The sequence below is a fragment of the Taudactylus pleione genome, unplaced genomic scaffold (assembly GCF_031769625.1).
Source record: "Taudactylus pleione unplaced genomic scaffold, aTauple2 ptg000037l, whole genome shotgun sequence".
Taxonomy (NCBI): Eukaryota; Metazoa; Chordata; class Amphibia; order Anura; family Myobatrachidae; genus Taudactylus; species Taudactylus pleione.
In genome coordinates this window covers 3812501-3825974 of record NW_028284439.1, presented here as the reverse complement: position 1 = coordinate 3825974, position 13474 = coordinate 3812501, and the positions used below count along the sequence as shown (strand labels likewise).

The 13474-nt window shown below is 36.9% G+C and overlaps 1 protein-coding gene across 1 annotated transcript in view; it reads left to right on the top strand.

The window, feature by feature from the left end:
• Positions 1 to 13474, top strand: part of MGAM (maltase-glucoamylase) — a 242917-nt gene that overhangs the window by 203079 nt on the left and 26364 nt on the right. Inside the window, exons 54-58 of the mRNA XM_088452310.1 lie at positions 1922 to 2050; positions 3547 to 3657; positions 5647 to 5709; positions 7511 to 7627; positions 8823 to 8907. Coding sequence (XP_088308436.1) covers positions 1922 to 2050; positions 3547 to 3657; positions 5647 to 5709; positions 7511 to 7627; positions 8823 to 8907 — 505 coding nt within the window. The remainder of the gene's footprint in view (positions 1 to 1921; positions 2051 to 3546; positions 3658 to 5646; positions 5710 to 7510; positions 7628 to 8822; positions 8908 to 13474) is intronic.

Genomic DNA, 13474 nt, shown 5'->3' with positions numbered 1-13474 from the left:
TGTGGTAAGTCATGGGTCCAATATGCTACATAGTTGTATAATTATTGGCTAAGACTGGTTTAATATACTGTGGGCACATGGTAGGTATACTATGTGTATATGGCATATGGTAGAATGTGCAGGTCATTATATATTTGCTTAGATCATTATTATTGTTCAAACTATAATAATCCACATCATGGTCATGGCCCAGTTATTACACATAGTACTCAGGTTAAAACAAAATGCATACAGTCATGACATGTGACTTTGAGGAATTGCTGTAACCCATGGTGACAGTCACAATTCCTATATGAGAAAAATATTCAAAACACACATTTAATAAAGATCAATCCAATGTCTCTATACTCTCAAGTGTAATATATGACATAAATGGTTCTATAATGAGTGCTTTATAATTATGTATTTATACGGGTTGGGTACAGTTGGGATGCCAGTGGTCAAATTACCGACAGAGGTATCCCAGCAGTCAGAATCCCGATGCAAGTAGGTAAGTATACTAACCCTATCCCTTACACCTCCCCCTAACCAACCTTTTCTGCAGCATAACCCTTACCTTCCTCTCCCACAGTCTAACCCTGACCCTCCCCCCCACATCAAAACCCTAACCCTCCCCCTGGTGTCTAACCCTAAACTTAACCCTCCTCCTAACAATAATACTTACTGCTGGCAGTCAGGATTCTGGAACTGCGATTCCGACTCCTGTTGGGATGGTGACTGCATCCCATTTATGCTTTCCCCCAGGTGCATTTTGAGCTTACCCCATAATTATGCAAAAATAGGTATAATAACTCAGATCCCAAAGAGGAGAGTAGGCGTTCACCTATATTTGTACAAGGCAAATAAAAACATGAATGCATGAACACACTTTAGTCACTAAAGACTAATAACCGTAAGAAAAAAATTAATATTAAACTATTTTATATTACTTTTGGGTCCTGGAGATATTTGTGACAGCAAATGTTTAATAAATTCCATTGGCAAGAGATGATATCAACAGTCATATGGGCAAATGTATCAATCCCGGTATTTTTTTCCTCAATAAACTTAATTTCCTATCATCACATATTGTTGTATTCATTTTTTTTACCTTTGGTATGTATTAAATATCATGCAAGGAGATAGGCACCAATTAGAGCTTATGTCTTTGAAACCTTAAAATAAGGTGATCATAAAATTGTTGCCTATAGGCAACAATTTCATACACCATCCAAAGATGGCGTTGGGTATAAAGATACAGGCTGAGAAAATCAAAGCTTTTCAGAGCTTGTTACATTTGCACATATTGTTGTCCCCATAAACTTTTACAGAGCTGAATTAGCGATTGAAAATAGATGGACTGCAGCAGGTCACTTAATTAATACATCAGTTTTCTAAGGATTTTCTGAAAAAAAATGGTTTAATGCTTTGGCCATTTAAATGGGGGAAATTAAATTTGAATTGTAACTTTATGTATGGTGGTGACTGTGTAGACTGACACAATTACTTAGACAAAAGGTTGAGAAGGGTCAAGAGACAAGGGGTTGTCGTTCAAAGCCAAAGCATTACAGAAAGTGCCTAACTACTGTTATGCACACCATTACAGAAATGACCATAAAAAACTAATAATGGAGGTACCAATATTTTAGGAACTACTGTATGTTTGTTTTTATAGTCAACATACAATTAAAATGCCTGTTGTGTTCCAAAATATAGTAGGAAAATAAATCCTATGCAGCTTACCTCTTTGTTTATGCCTGAATATCCCTCATTGCATCTGTGTTTAATTTAATATACTGGTTTTAGATAATTTTTCTGAAGGGTGCCAAAACTTTCAGAGTTGACTGTATGCTGTAAAATGTGTTTGTTTCATTTAAACAAGTCTTACATTAATTAAATAACTTTTTCACAGTGCATTAAGTATGTATTTTTTTCCTCTTAGGATGTACAGTATGCTGACATTGATTATATGGAGAGACAAATGGACTTCACTTTGGGCAAAAATTTTTCAAGACTCCCTCAGATATTTGATAGCATCAGATTAGATGGAATGCGAGTTATCATCATGCTGGTATGACATTTGTCTAATATTTGTAGATTATTTAAGAATTATAGTAATGTTATTTTAACAAAACTCTCAACAACATAAAAATAGCCAGAGTAAACTGTTTTTTTTACATAAGATATAAGGTAATCTCACATTTAGTTTTTAGTTATTTAAATAAATATTTGTCAGTACAATGTAACAAATAAGTATGGACAATTTTTTGAACAAAGGACAAGCACAATCAATTTTTTAATTTTCATGGCAGTCTGCATGTATATACACAGCAAGAGACAGTTACTTTTGTAATTGTCAACACAGCTAAATATATATATATGAACTGGCTCTTCAATTCCACCCCTTCATTGCAATCTCAAAACAGGGGGTACAGGTAAAGTCCATGGCTGTATTATTAATATTTTTTTTTATAATTAACTGATTAATTTAAGTTGTAATGAGTCATTGGCTACAAGTCAGGTCAAGTGTAAAGCACTTCTATCCCTTGACCAACTGTTTTGTATATATTTTTTTATTTAGTTTAATATTTCCTATTTGTTCTGCAATTCCAGCATATTACAGGTTTACAGCCACATCATCATGATGTTTTTTTGCTGAGCCATAATAGTTTTCACATAACAAAGTTTGTCTGTCCCTTCCAAATATCCACCCCCAATTTACAACTTTGGTCTGTGGGAGGCGGATGCAGGGTTGGACTGTACTAGCTGCTCTATTCAGGCACCCATTCAGCATTCATATTAATCCTGTTACACCCATATAAATCTGGCTCAGTTCTTTAGCTCTGTTGGTTGCAGGGGTCCAAATGCAGTGGGACCCATCTGTAGTTTTGCATGTGGATGATGCCAGGAGCATGTGCATGATGCCAGGAGATACTAAGAGAACTTTTGTTATCTCTTATCAAAGCTTCAGTTAGTGACTAGCTCAGGGGAAGAATTGAGTTTATCAATGCCAGGTTTAATCAGTGTTACAGGTCATTTGATGTGATGTGTTGGCGGCCACCCCTGTTTGTATCTAGTTAGCATCAGTGACCATTTATATAATGGCAACATGATCTCCAAGATGAAAACACATGACTCATGACTTTTCTGATTTCTGAGTTCATTGTGCTATTATTCTGGATGTGTCTGATTAAAAAATATAGGTATTATTACAAAAATGAATTAGAATTAATTAATATGAAAAAAAGAAAACCGTTTGTATTTCCAAATTGACCCAATAACACCACTGCCCTCAGCTCGGCTCTACTTGCTAGCTAGAGGAGATTGGGGTCCAATGGCAGGATCTTGGTTCAACACAGAATGGGTATCACAAAACCATCACTTGTATCCTCAGTGAACAAATGGTAAGCAGGTTGCACAGCTCAGTAATAACATGACCTGCTCATATGTGGTTAGCACTGCATGGTGTTCCTATTGCTTAATATGTTACTGTATAAAATCAATACTTTAAAGTAATTATGGCACTGTTTCATTTATACATGTATTTATGTATTTACATTTTTCTAGGACCCTGCAATTGCAGGAAATGAGACTAGTCCTTATCCAGCATTTACTAGAGGAAGAGATCAGGATGTGTTTATTAAATGGAATGATAATAGTGACATTGTATGGGGAAAGGTATGTACAATCTGAAAAGTGATGAGCAGCATCTAAAAAATATATGGCAAATAATGTAGAGTTGGTCACATATTTATGCCAAAAGTGCAGTTGTACAATGTAACTGAAGAAAAGATGCAATTACATATTTTTGCTCAGCTGGATATATCTCAAGATGCGTCCAGCTCAGAAATAGCAACATATGCTCCAAGTTTACGACAGGAGAAAACAATAGAATTTGGGCTTGGTTTATAACAGAAGTATAAACAGCATGGAGATGTGGCTTGACAGTGTTGGTATAGTAAAGTCATATTACCCAATTTATACACAATATAATACTGTATGAAATATCTTATATACTATCTGGAGAGACTAGTTAAATAAAAAAATTGCATTTCTATGTAAATATATTTAAATACAGACATAAATAGCAATACAAATATATAAATACAAGCATTTGTTGATAATAATACAAATTTATAAATACAAGCATTTCCCTTCACCTAAAAATAAAATATGAACATACTTAACTGTTTTGGTACAAATGCAAAAAATCAGTTATGCAATGCAATTATCTGACTGCAACTTTATATTATATAGCAGCTACAATAATGATTTTTGTATACAGTGGGAGGGTCCCAACACACTCAGAGAAATAGTAGTTGCCAATCATCATCATTAGTGCATACTTTGTAGCAGGGGTTCAGCACTCTGAAGAAATATGCCTCAGCTGCATATGTCTATGTGTTTAGCTCTACAGTACCTCGGTTGCATCTGAACAAAGATGCCCTGACAGTACTGGGCCTATGCCTCCCATCCCCTATTTTACCCAGGAGTGTATCTATAATGGGTGCAGGGTGTACACACACAGGCCCCTAGTTCCAGGAAGGCCCAGTTCACTCACCTTGCAATACTTCTACCTGTCTGCTGACACTACAGAAATCTCCAGGAAAATTATGGCAGCACCGCTTGTACAGTAGATAAATCAGAGGAAAATTGGCGCTATTTATCCCAAGATATGCGCATTGATGCATGCACTGACATAAGAGGGGGGCCCGCATGGAGAGTTCAAATAGGCCCCCTCCTCATTTAAATTGCCTCTGCTTCTGCCTCTTTAAGCTAAGGAAGTTGTAAATAAAGATGATACCATACATGTACAGTATACAGACGTGTAAGTGTAAGTCTTTTTTGTGCATATCTGCTGAACGGAAATGTCATATTTTACTAACAAAAAACATACATATGTTCAACTCTACCTAAGTCCTTCATTGTATACTGTTATTAAAAATTCCATACCCATATGTTAAACGATAATTTTTTAATACATGTTCGTCTTATTGAATCTAAAACTTTTGAAACATTTACACATAAAAATAAAAAATACAAGTATCAAATGTGAACAAGTAGAATAGCAGGTTATGTGAATAAAACCAGGGGCTACATAGATGATCACTATACTTGACCGAATCATACCAGACTAACCACAGTCTGTGATACAGAGTAAAAAGCAGATAGTACATTTGTGTAATTGAGATAAACATTTATATAAAATATCAGAATTTACTGTAGAATTGTGCAATTCCACTACAATTTATTAGTACCCACCACTTTAACTATCCTCAAGAATTCCTGTTGATTCTGTTAAATATTATTAAAGAAAATGTTCAAAAGTAATAGCGAACAGTAAGTACACCATTTCACAAAGTATTTTTGCAAACACTTTCAAATGTGCTTTGCTACTAAGTATTTAAAAAAAAAATATTATTAAATTTTGATATTTAAAGATGAAAGTTTATTTTGAAATTATTTCAACATGCAATATTACAACACAAAATGTAAGCAATGAAAATAAATATCTACCTTTAAGTTAATCAGTTCAGAAAATGATGTATGGAACACTTAGGATGTTTTATTAATGTAATTATTACATATTTCTCACGTCTGTGGGGCAGTGTGATATTCTTAATGTAGTCTATATATTATTTTACAATAATAATTTTCTTATGTCAGGTCTGGCCGGATTTACCTAATGTTACTGTTGACAACTCACTTGATTGGGACACACAGATTGAGGTAAGTACACATGTAAACATGTCCCACTACATCGGGCACACAAGTTTTAAATTTGAGCAGTATGAATATATTAATAGTACTGAAGAGTACAAAAATATTTTGATAAATGATATATTAACGAACCCAATGGAGATTGCTGGTCATTTTGAATGCACAAGCATTTTGGGGAAAACGTGATAGAAAAATACCAAACTGGTCATCTAAATTGCTGCACAGTAGTGCATCTTTGTATTCATTATATATCCTTTCAAGCAACAATTTAATGTAGTATTTTATAATTTTTGATGAGTCAGCATTAAACTCCACCAAGAGCCTTTACCAGATATTCCCAACCTCAACACTCAATTTTTCTCAACATGTTATGAGGATTTCAGTCTGTGGCAGTAGGTGGGATAATTACTCACCTAGCAAAATAGATTAATTCACCTCTGCATGACTAAGGAAATTCACAATACATTACCTGTTAGTGGTACTTGAAGTCTGAAGTTGGAAACCACTGGTCTTTGCAACATGTGTATACATTCAAAAATTCCGTCCATCCAAATAGAAGATATATCATAATTGAATTCACTTTTTGTGATATATTTCTTCATTAATTAACTCCATCACAAATTTGCTGAATCACTTATTTTAAAACAATTGTGAGAAATAATGCAAACAAAAGTCATCTCTCATTTGAAATCCAAAATTGGCACTAACACCTGTCATTACTTTATATGTTTTGTCGCACAGTTACAGTAACATGAAGTAATGGTCACAATACACACATTTTAAGTTAAATGGTAGGTTTCCTGAGCCAGGGTTATCCAAACTGTATGCAATGAGATCAGTAAAATGATTCCTGGTCTGGGAATGAGCAAACATGTTACATATGGGGCAGCACAGACAGTGTAATGGTTAGCATTACTGCCTCGCAGCACTGAGGTCATGAGTATTATTCCCACTATGGCCCTAACTGTGTGGAGTTTGTATATTCTCCCTGTGCTTGCGTGGGTTTCCTCTGGGTACTCTGGTTTCCTCCCACACTCCAAAAATATACAGGTAGGTTAATTGGCTCCCAACAGAAAGTAACCCTGGTGTGTATGTGTGTATGTGCATGTGGTAGGGAATATAGATTGTAAGCTCCACTGGGGCAGGGTCTGATGTGAATGGCGGAATATTCTTTCTGTAAAGTGCTGCGGAATATGTGTGCGCTATATAAATAACTGGTAATAAATAATAAATAAATATCCCTACAACAATTGAAAATAATGAGAGTTCCTTGTGATTGCTACAGTATGTCAAATATTACAGCAGCCCATGTTAGAAGTCCTTTAGGAAAGGATTTTGACTCAAGAGTCACATAGGACTTTTACCTACAGTTGCTTGTTGCTCAAAATTATTCCCATGATAAAGTGACACTTAAGCCAGAAATACATTGTGTGATAATCGTTTACTGAATGATGATTGTTTACAGTCTGATAATATCTGGAAAACAATCTGGATCATTCAGTTTGGTTTTCAAACCTGTCCATTCCACTCGACCATTAATCATTCAACTTCAGGCTGTGATTGGACATTGCATAATGTATGGCGGTGATCCAACGATCGGGCAGTTGTCACTTTCTCTGTCCCTTACTGCTGGTAGGCTGCAGTTTATTGCCAGTATAAGATATCTAAAAAAGGGACAAATCTTTATTATAAAATCTTAAATTAAATTCATGAATTCAGTTTGCAAGTTTGCATCTCTCCATCTTAAGATGCTCAATTACTTGAAGAAATATTTTTACAAAATGATGTATATGTGTCTATTTGTTTTTAGAGATTCAGAGCTCATACAGCATTTCCAGATTTTTTTAAGAATCAGACAGTGGAATGGTGGAAGCAAGAAGTGAAAGAATTTAGAGAAAATTTTATTCGGTTTGATGGCTTATGGATTGTAAGTGTTGCTATTACAGTAGTCCTCCTAGATAGAAAAAAGTGTTATTTATGCCTACTGTACATAAAACTAATATTTTTCTGAGCATCTTTTAAACATCAGTTATGTAAAATAATTTGATTGTTTACATTTGAAGCAGAAAAAAAGGGGGAGATACAGGTGCATACTATAAGCACTAAGAATTCTAATGATCAACATATTTATAATAAACTCCAACAATTAACATGTTTTTTAAGTAAGGTTTCTTAGTAAATTTTTTGCCAAAGATGTTTATCACGTCATGGTGAACTTCATAAGATGGATCCCTAACATCCCTAATACTGACACATTAAATAAATGTATCTAGGACTTACCTATAATATAGCCCATTAAATGTGTGTACTGCAATGTAAAGGACCATACCAATTAAAATCACCTGGGGCAGGTAGAAGGAGTGCCAGTCCAAAAGAAGGTAACTTAAATGCACACATACACAGAGGAAAAAAGGGGGGTTGCTGAGCTGCACATCCTACCTCAAACATAATAATAATAGGTGCTACATTACTGTGATCTGTAGTTTTAAAGCAGAAAAAAGGGTGGAAATGCAGGTGCATTTTATAAGTACCAAGGATTCTAATGATCAAAATATTTATAATAAACTCCAATAATTAACATGATGTTTAAAGTAACGTTTCTTAGTATGTTTTTGGCTAAAGAGGTTTCAATTTGCTCAAGTAGCAGAATAGTATTTGGTAATAAATATTCAGGTCCGGATTCAAATTTTTGTTCAATTTTAGTACTTTAGTACTGTGTTTTATGGGATAGTTGGCAGAGAAACAAACCTAAATGTTCTACACTCAGATTTTCATATTCCTTTTTGAAATTACTGTTTTTCCTCTGAAAATATTTAAAATAGTGTCAGACAAGCAGAGCCAAATCACAAAATATTGACAGCTGATAAAACCAAATTGGTCCTTCATGCAGTACCTGCAGATTTTACCGTAAGCCATTTGCATTTAAAATATTTGCAACATATAGCTAGATTTATATGTTTATTTTCTTAACATGTGGTATGTACATTGAATTTAAGGTTTTATTTTTCTTTATCTATTTATCATTTAAAAAGTTAATGAGCATTGCCTTTTAATATAAACCCCTATTATGCAATACTACTGCTGTGATTGCTTTACAAAAAATTATACGTTTCTCATTCTAGGATATGAATGAGCCTGCAAATTTTGTACATGGATCAGTCATTGGTTGTAGGAACGGTACTCTGAACCATCCTCCATACATGCCAGGTAAATTATAAGTATTATATTATTATTTTTTAATCTAAATGTCATTTGACTGCAAATTGGCTATTCTGAGACATACCTAAAAGAAATTAGCTTAATTAAAGTTTACTAGTTATGTCAAATATCTAAACTTTTTCTAAATGTAATTCACTGTAGATTATAAAGTTTCAGTATAGGCTGAAATGTTTTATGATGAGTAATACTATATATAACCAGAGCTTCCAATGATTGCTTAAATATGAACACAAAAAGATGAATGAAGTTGGGATTATGTTTATTCCAGGACTATAAAGGGTAGAATAAGCATTATGTGTTGGGAGGGGGGAAGGAGGGGATTAGCTGTTGGCTGCTTGATGATAATAATTGGGAGATGAATATATATAGTCATTTCAGCAAACAGGATTGATTAAGTTATTAACAATCACTCGGTAAGTCTCACAGAAAGTACTAAAACGTTATCCAATTTTCAAAATATAGATCATTGCATAATAAATATTGAAGTATTCATAAAATTCATAAATTAAGTTATAAATATTGTTAAATCATTACATGATTAATATGCCTGTGAAACCTGTGACAAATAGTGAAATTAAAAAGTAAATATGTAGAAAAACTCACATTATGATTGTGCATATACATGTTATATATATATATATATATATATATATATATATATATTAGGGGTGTGCACCGGCCACTTTATGTGTTTTGTGTTTTGGTTTTGGATCTGGATCTTTCTTCGTGTTTTGGATCTGGATTGGTTTTGCCAAAACCACCCTTCCGTGTTTTGGGTTCTGGGTTTTGTGTTTTGGATCTGTATATTTTTGAAAAAAAGCATAAAAACAGCTAAAATCACAGAATTTGTAGGTTTTTCTGCTCCTATGCTATTATTAACCTCAATAACCTTAATTTCCACTCATTTCCAGTCTATTCTGAACACCTCACACCTCACAATAGTGTTTTTATGTCCAAAAGGTTGCACCGAGGTAGCTGGATGACTATGCTAAGCGACACGAGTGGGCGGCACAAACACGTGACCCATCTAGGCATGAAACTGCAGTGGCAGACAGGATGGCAGTTTGAAAAACTAGGCCCCAAACTGTACATAATGCAAAGAAAAAAAAGAGGTGCAAGATGGAATTGTCCTTGGGCCCTCCCACCCACCCTTATGTTGTATAAACAGGACATGCACACTTTAACAAACCAATCATTTCAGCGCCAGGGTCTGCCACACAACTGTGGCTGAAATGATTGGTTCGTTTGGGCCCCTACAAAACAAGCTGGCAATTAATCTGTACCTGCACAAACTGGCTCTACGGAGGCAAGATGTCATCCTCATCCTCCTCATCCACTGATTCCTAACCGTCTTCAGTGTGTACATCCTCATCCTCACAGAGTATTAATTCATCCCTGCTGGAACCACAGGTCCCTCTGTACGTTCTGGAGGCTGGTCTCCCTGGAAGAGTTGATAATTCATTTTATGAACATCATCTTCTCCACATTTTGTGGAAGCAACCTCCTACGCCTTTCGCTGACAAGGTTCCCGGCTGCACTAAACACTCTTTCGGAGTACACACTGGAGGGGGGCAACTCAGGTAAAATAGAGCCAGTTTGTACAGGGACCTCCAAATTGCTTCTTTTTCCTGCCAGTACAGGTACGGACTGTCTGACATGCCTACTTGGATGCTGTCACCGATGTAATCCTTTAACAGACAGACGCACGCTTGTCGCTGCTGCTTTGAGGATGCAAGTGCGGCTACAGCCCACACAATTCACAAAGACAGAAAAAAAAAAAGAATATTTTTATTGTTTGTGGAGCGCACTTTGAGGGTTACACCACCCTTTAACAGACAGACGCACGCTTGTCGCTGCTGCTTTGAGGATGCAAGTGCGGCTACAGCCCACACAATTCACAAAGACAGAAAAAAGAAGAAGAATATTTTTATTGTTTGTGTAGCACACTTTGAGGGTGTCACCACCCTTTAACAGACAGACGCACGCTTGTCGCTGCTGCTTTGAGGATGCAAGTGCGGCTACATCGCACACAAGTCACAAACACATTAAAATAATAGTTTTTTATTTTTTGGAGTACTTTGAGAGTTACACCACCCTTTAAAAGACAGATGCACGCTTGTCGCTGCTGCTTTAAGGATGCAGTTGCGGCTACAGCCCACACATTTCACAAAGACCGAAAAAAAAAGAACAATATTTTAATTGTTTGTGTAGCACACTTTGAGGGTGTCACCACCCTTTAACAGACAGACGCACGCTTGTCGCTGCTGCTTTAAGGATGCAGGTGCGGCTACAGCCCACACATTTCACAAAGACAGAAAAAAAAAGAACAATATTTGAATTGTTTGTGTAGCACACTTTGAGGGTGTCACCACCCTTTTTACAGACAGACGCATGCTTGTTGCTGCTGCTTTGAGGATGCAAGTGCGGCTACATCGCACACAAGTCACAAACACATTAAAAAAATATATATATTTTTTGGAGCACTTTGAGAGTTACAACACCCTTTAACAGACAGATGCACGCTTGTCGCTGCTGCTTTGAGGATGCACGTGCGGCTACTGCGCACACAATTCACAAACACAGAAAATAATTTTTTTTTTGGTTTGGACTGGAGTGTACTTTGGGGGTTACAGCACCCTTTAACGGTCAAGCCAGCCGGCCCTTTACTTATGACACAGGCACATGCTTGGCACTACTTTGTTGATGCACGTGCGGCTACTGCGCACACAATTCACAAACACAGAAAATTATTTTTTTTTTGGTTTGGACTGGAGTGTACTTTGGGGGTTACAGCACCCTTTAACGGTCAAGCCAGCCGGCCCTTTACTTATGACACAGGCGCATGCTTGGCACTACTTTGTTGATGCACGTGCGGCTACTGCGCACACAATTCACAAACACAGAAAATTATTTTTTTTTTGGTTTGGACTGGAGTGTACTTTGGGGGTTACAGCACCCTTAACGGTCAAGCCAGCCGGCCCTTTACTTATGACACAGGCGCACGCTTGGCACTACTTTGTTGATGCACGTGCGGCTACTGCGTACACAATTCACAAACACAGAAAATAATTTTTTTTTTGGTTTGGACTGGAGTGTACTTTGGGGGTTACAGCACCCTTTAACGGTCAAGCCAGCCGGCCCTTTACTTATGACACAGGCGCACGCTTGGCACTACTTTGTTGATGCACGTGCGGCTACTGCGCACACAATTCACAAACACAGAAAATAATTTTTTTTTTGGTTTGGACTGGAGAGTACTTTCGGGGGTTACAGCACCCTTAACGGTCAAGCCTGCCGGCCCTTTACTTATGACACAGGCGCACGCTTGGCACTACTTTGTTGATGCATGTGCGGCTACTGCGCACACAATTCACAAACACAGAAAAAATATATATTTTTTTGGCACTTGGGGGGAGCACCCCTGATGGACAGAGCACCCCCTGGACAACACTACAGCACCCCTTTAGGACTGGGACACTGCCCAGGACTTTGGAGTGGACACAGCCCCTATGAAGAACTGACTGCACAACACAGTCCAGCCAGCCCCTATGGACTTTGAAGTAGTGGACACAGCCCCTATTAACAACAGCAGCACAGCACAACACAGCCAGCCCCTATTGACTTTGAAGTAGTGGACAACAGCAGCACTACACTACACTACACTACACAGCCCTAACTCCCACCCTCCCTCTTCACTGTCCACAGCCGAGTGAGAAAATGGCGCCGACGCGGGTACCTTATATAGGATCCAAAACCCGCGAGACTCGGAAGGCGGGATGATGACGTTTTGCCTCGATTTCAGATCCGAGTCAGGCTGGAAAAGTCGAGCCTGACTCGGATCGGACTCGGATTGGGGGGGCTCGGATTTCAGAAATCCGAACCCGCTCACCCCTAATATATATATATATATATATATATATATATATATATATATAATGTACTGTGAAAAAGTTTTAGGCAGGTGTGGAAAAAAATGCTGCAAATTAAGAATGCTTTCAAAATTAGATGTGTTATTAGTTTATTTTTATCAATTAACAAAATGCAAAGTGAATGAACAGAGGAGAAGTCTAAATCAAATCATTATTTGGTGAAAACACCTTTTGCCTTCAAAACAGCAGCAATTCTTCTAGGTACACATGCACAAAGTCAGGAATTTTGTAGGATTATTGTCAGATTTATGATTAACCATTCATACCAAACATGTGATAATGATCATCATTTTCATGTGTAGGTTGAAAAACAGTAATTAACTGAAACAGAAACAGCTGTATAGGAGGCTTAAAAGTAGGTGAGGAACAGCCAAACTCTGCTACAAAGGTGAGGGATTTGAAAGACAGTTTCATGTCACAGGCCATACATAATGGCAAGACTGAGCACAGCAACAAGACGCAAGGTAGTTATACTGCATCAGCAAGGTCTCTCCCAGGAAAAGATTTCAAAGTGGAGTGGGGCTTCAATATGTGCTGTTCAAGCTCTTTTGAAGAAGCACAAAGAAATGGGCAACATTGAGGACCATAGACATAATGGTCAGCCAAGGAAATTTAGTTAATCAGAT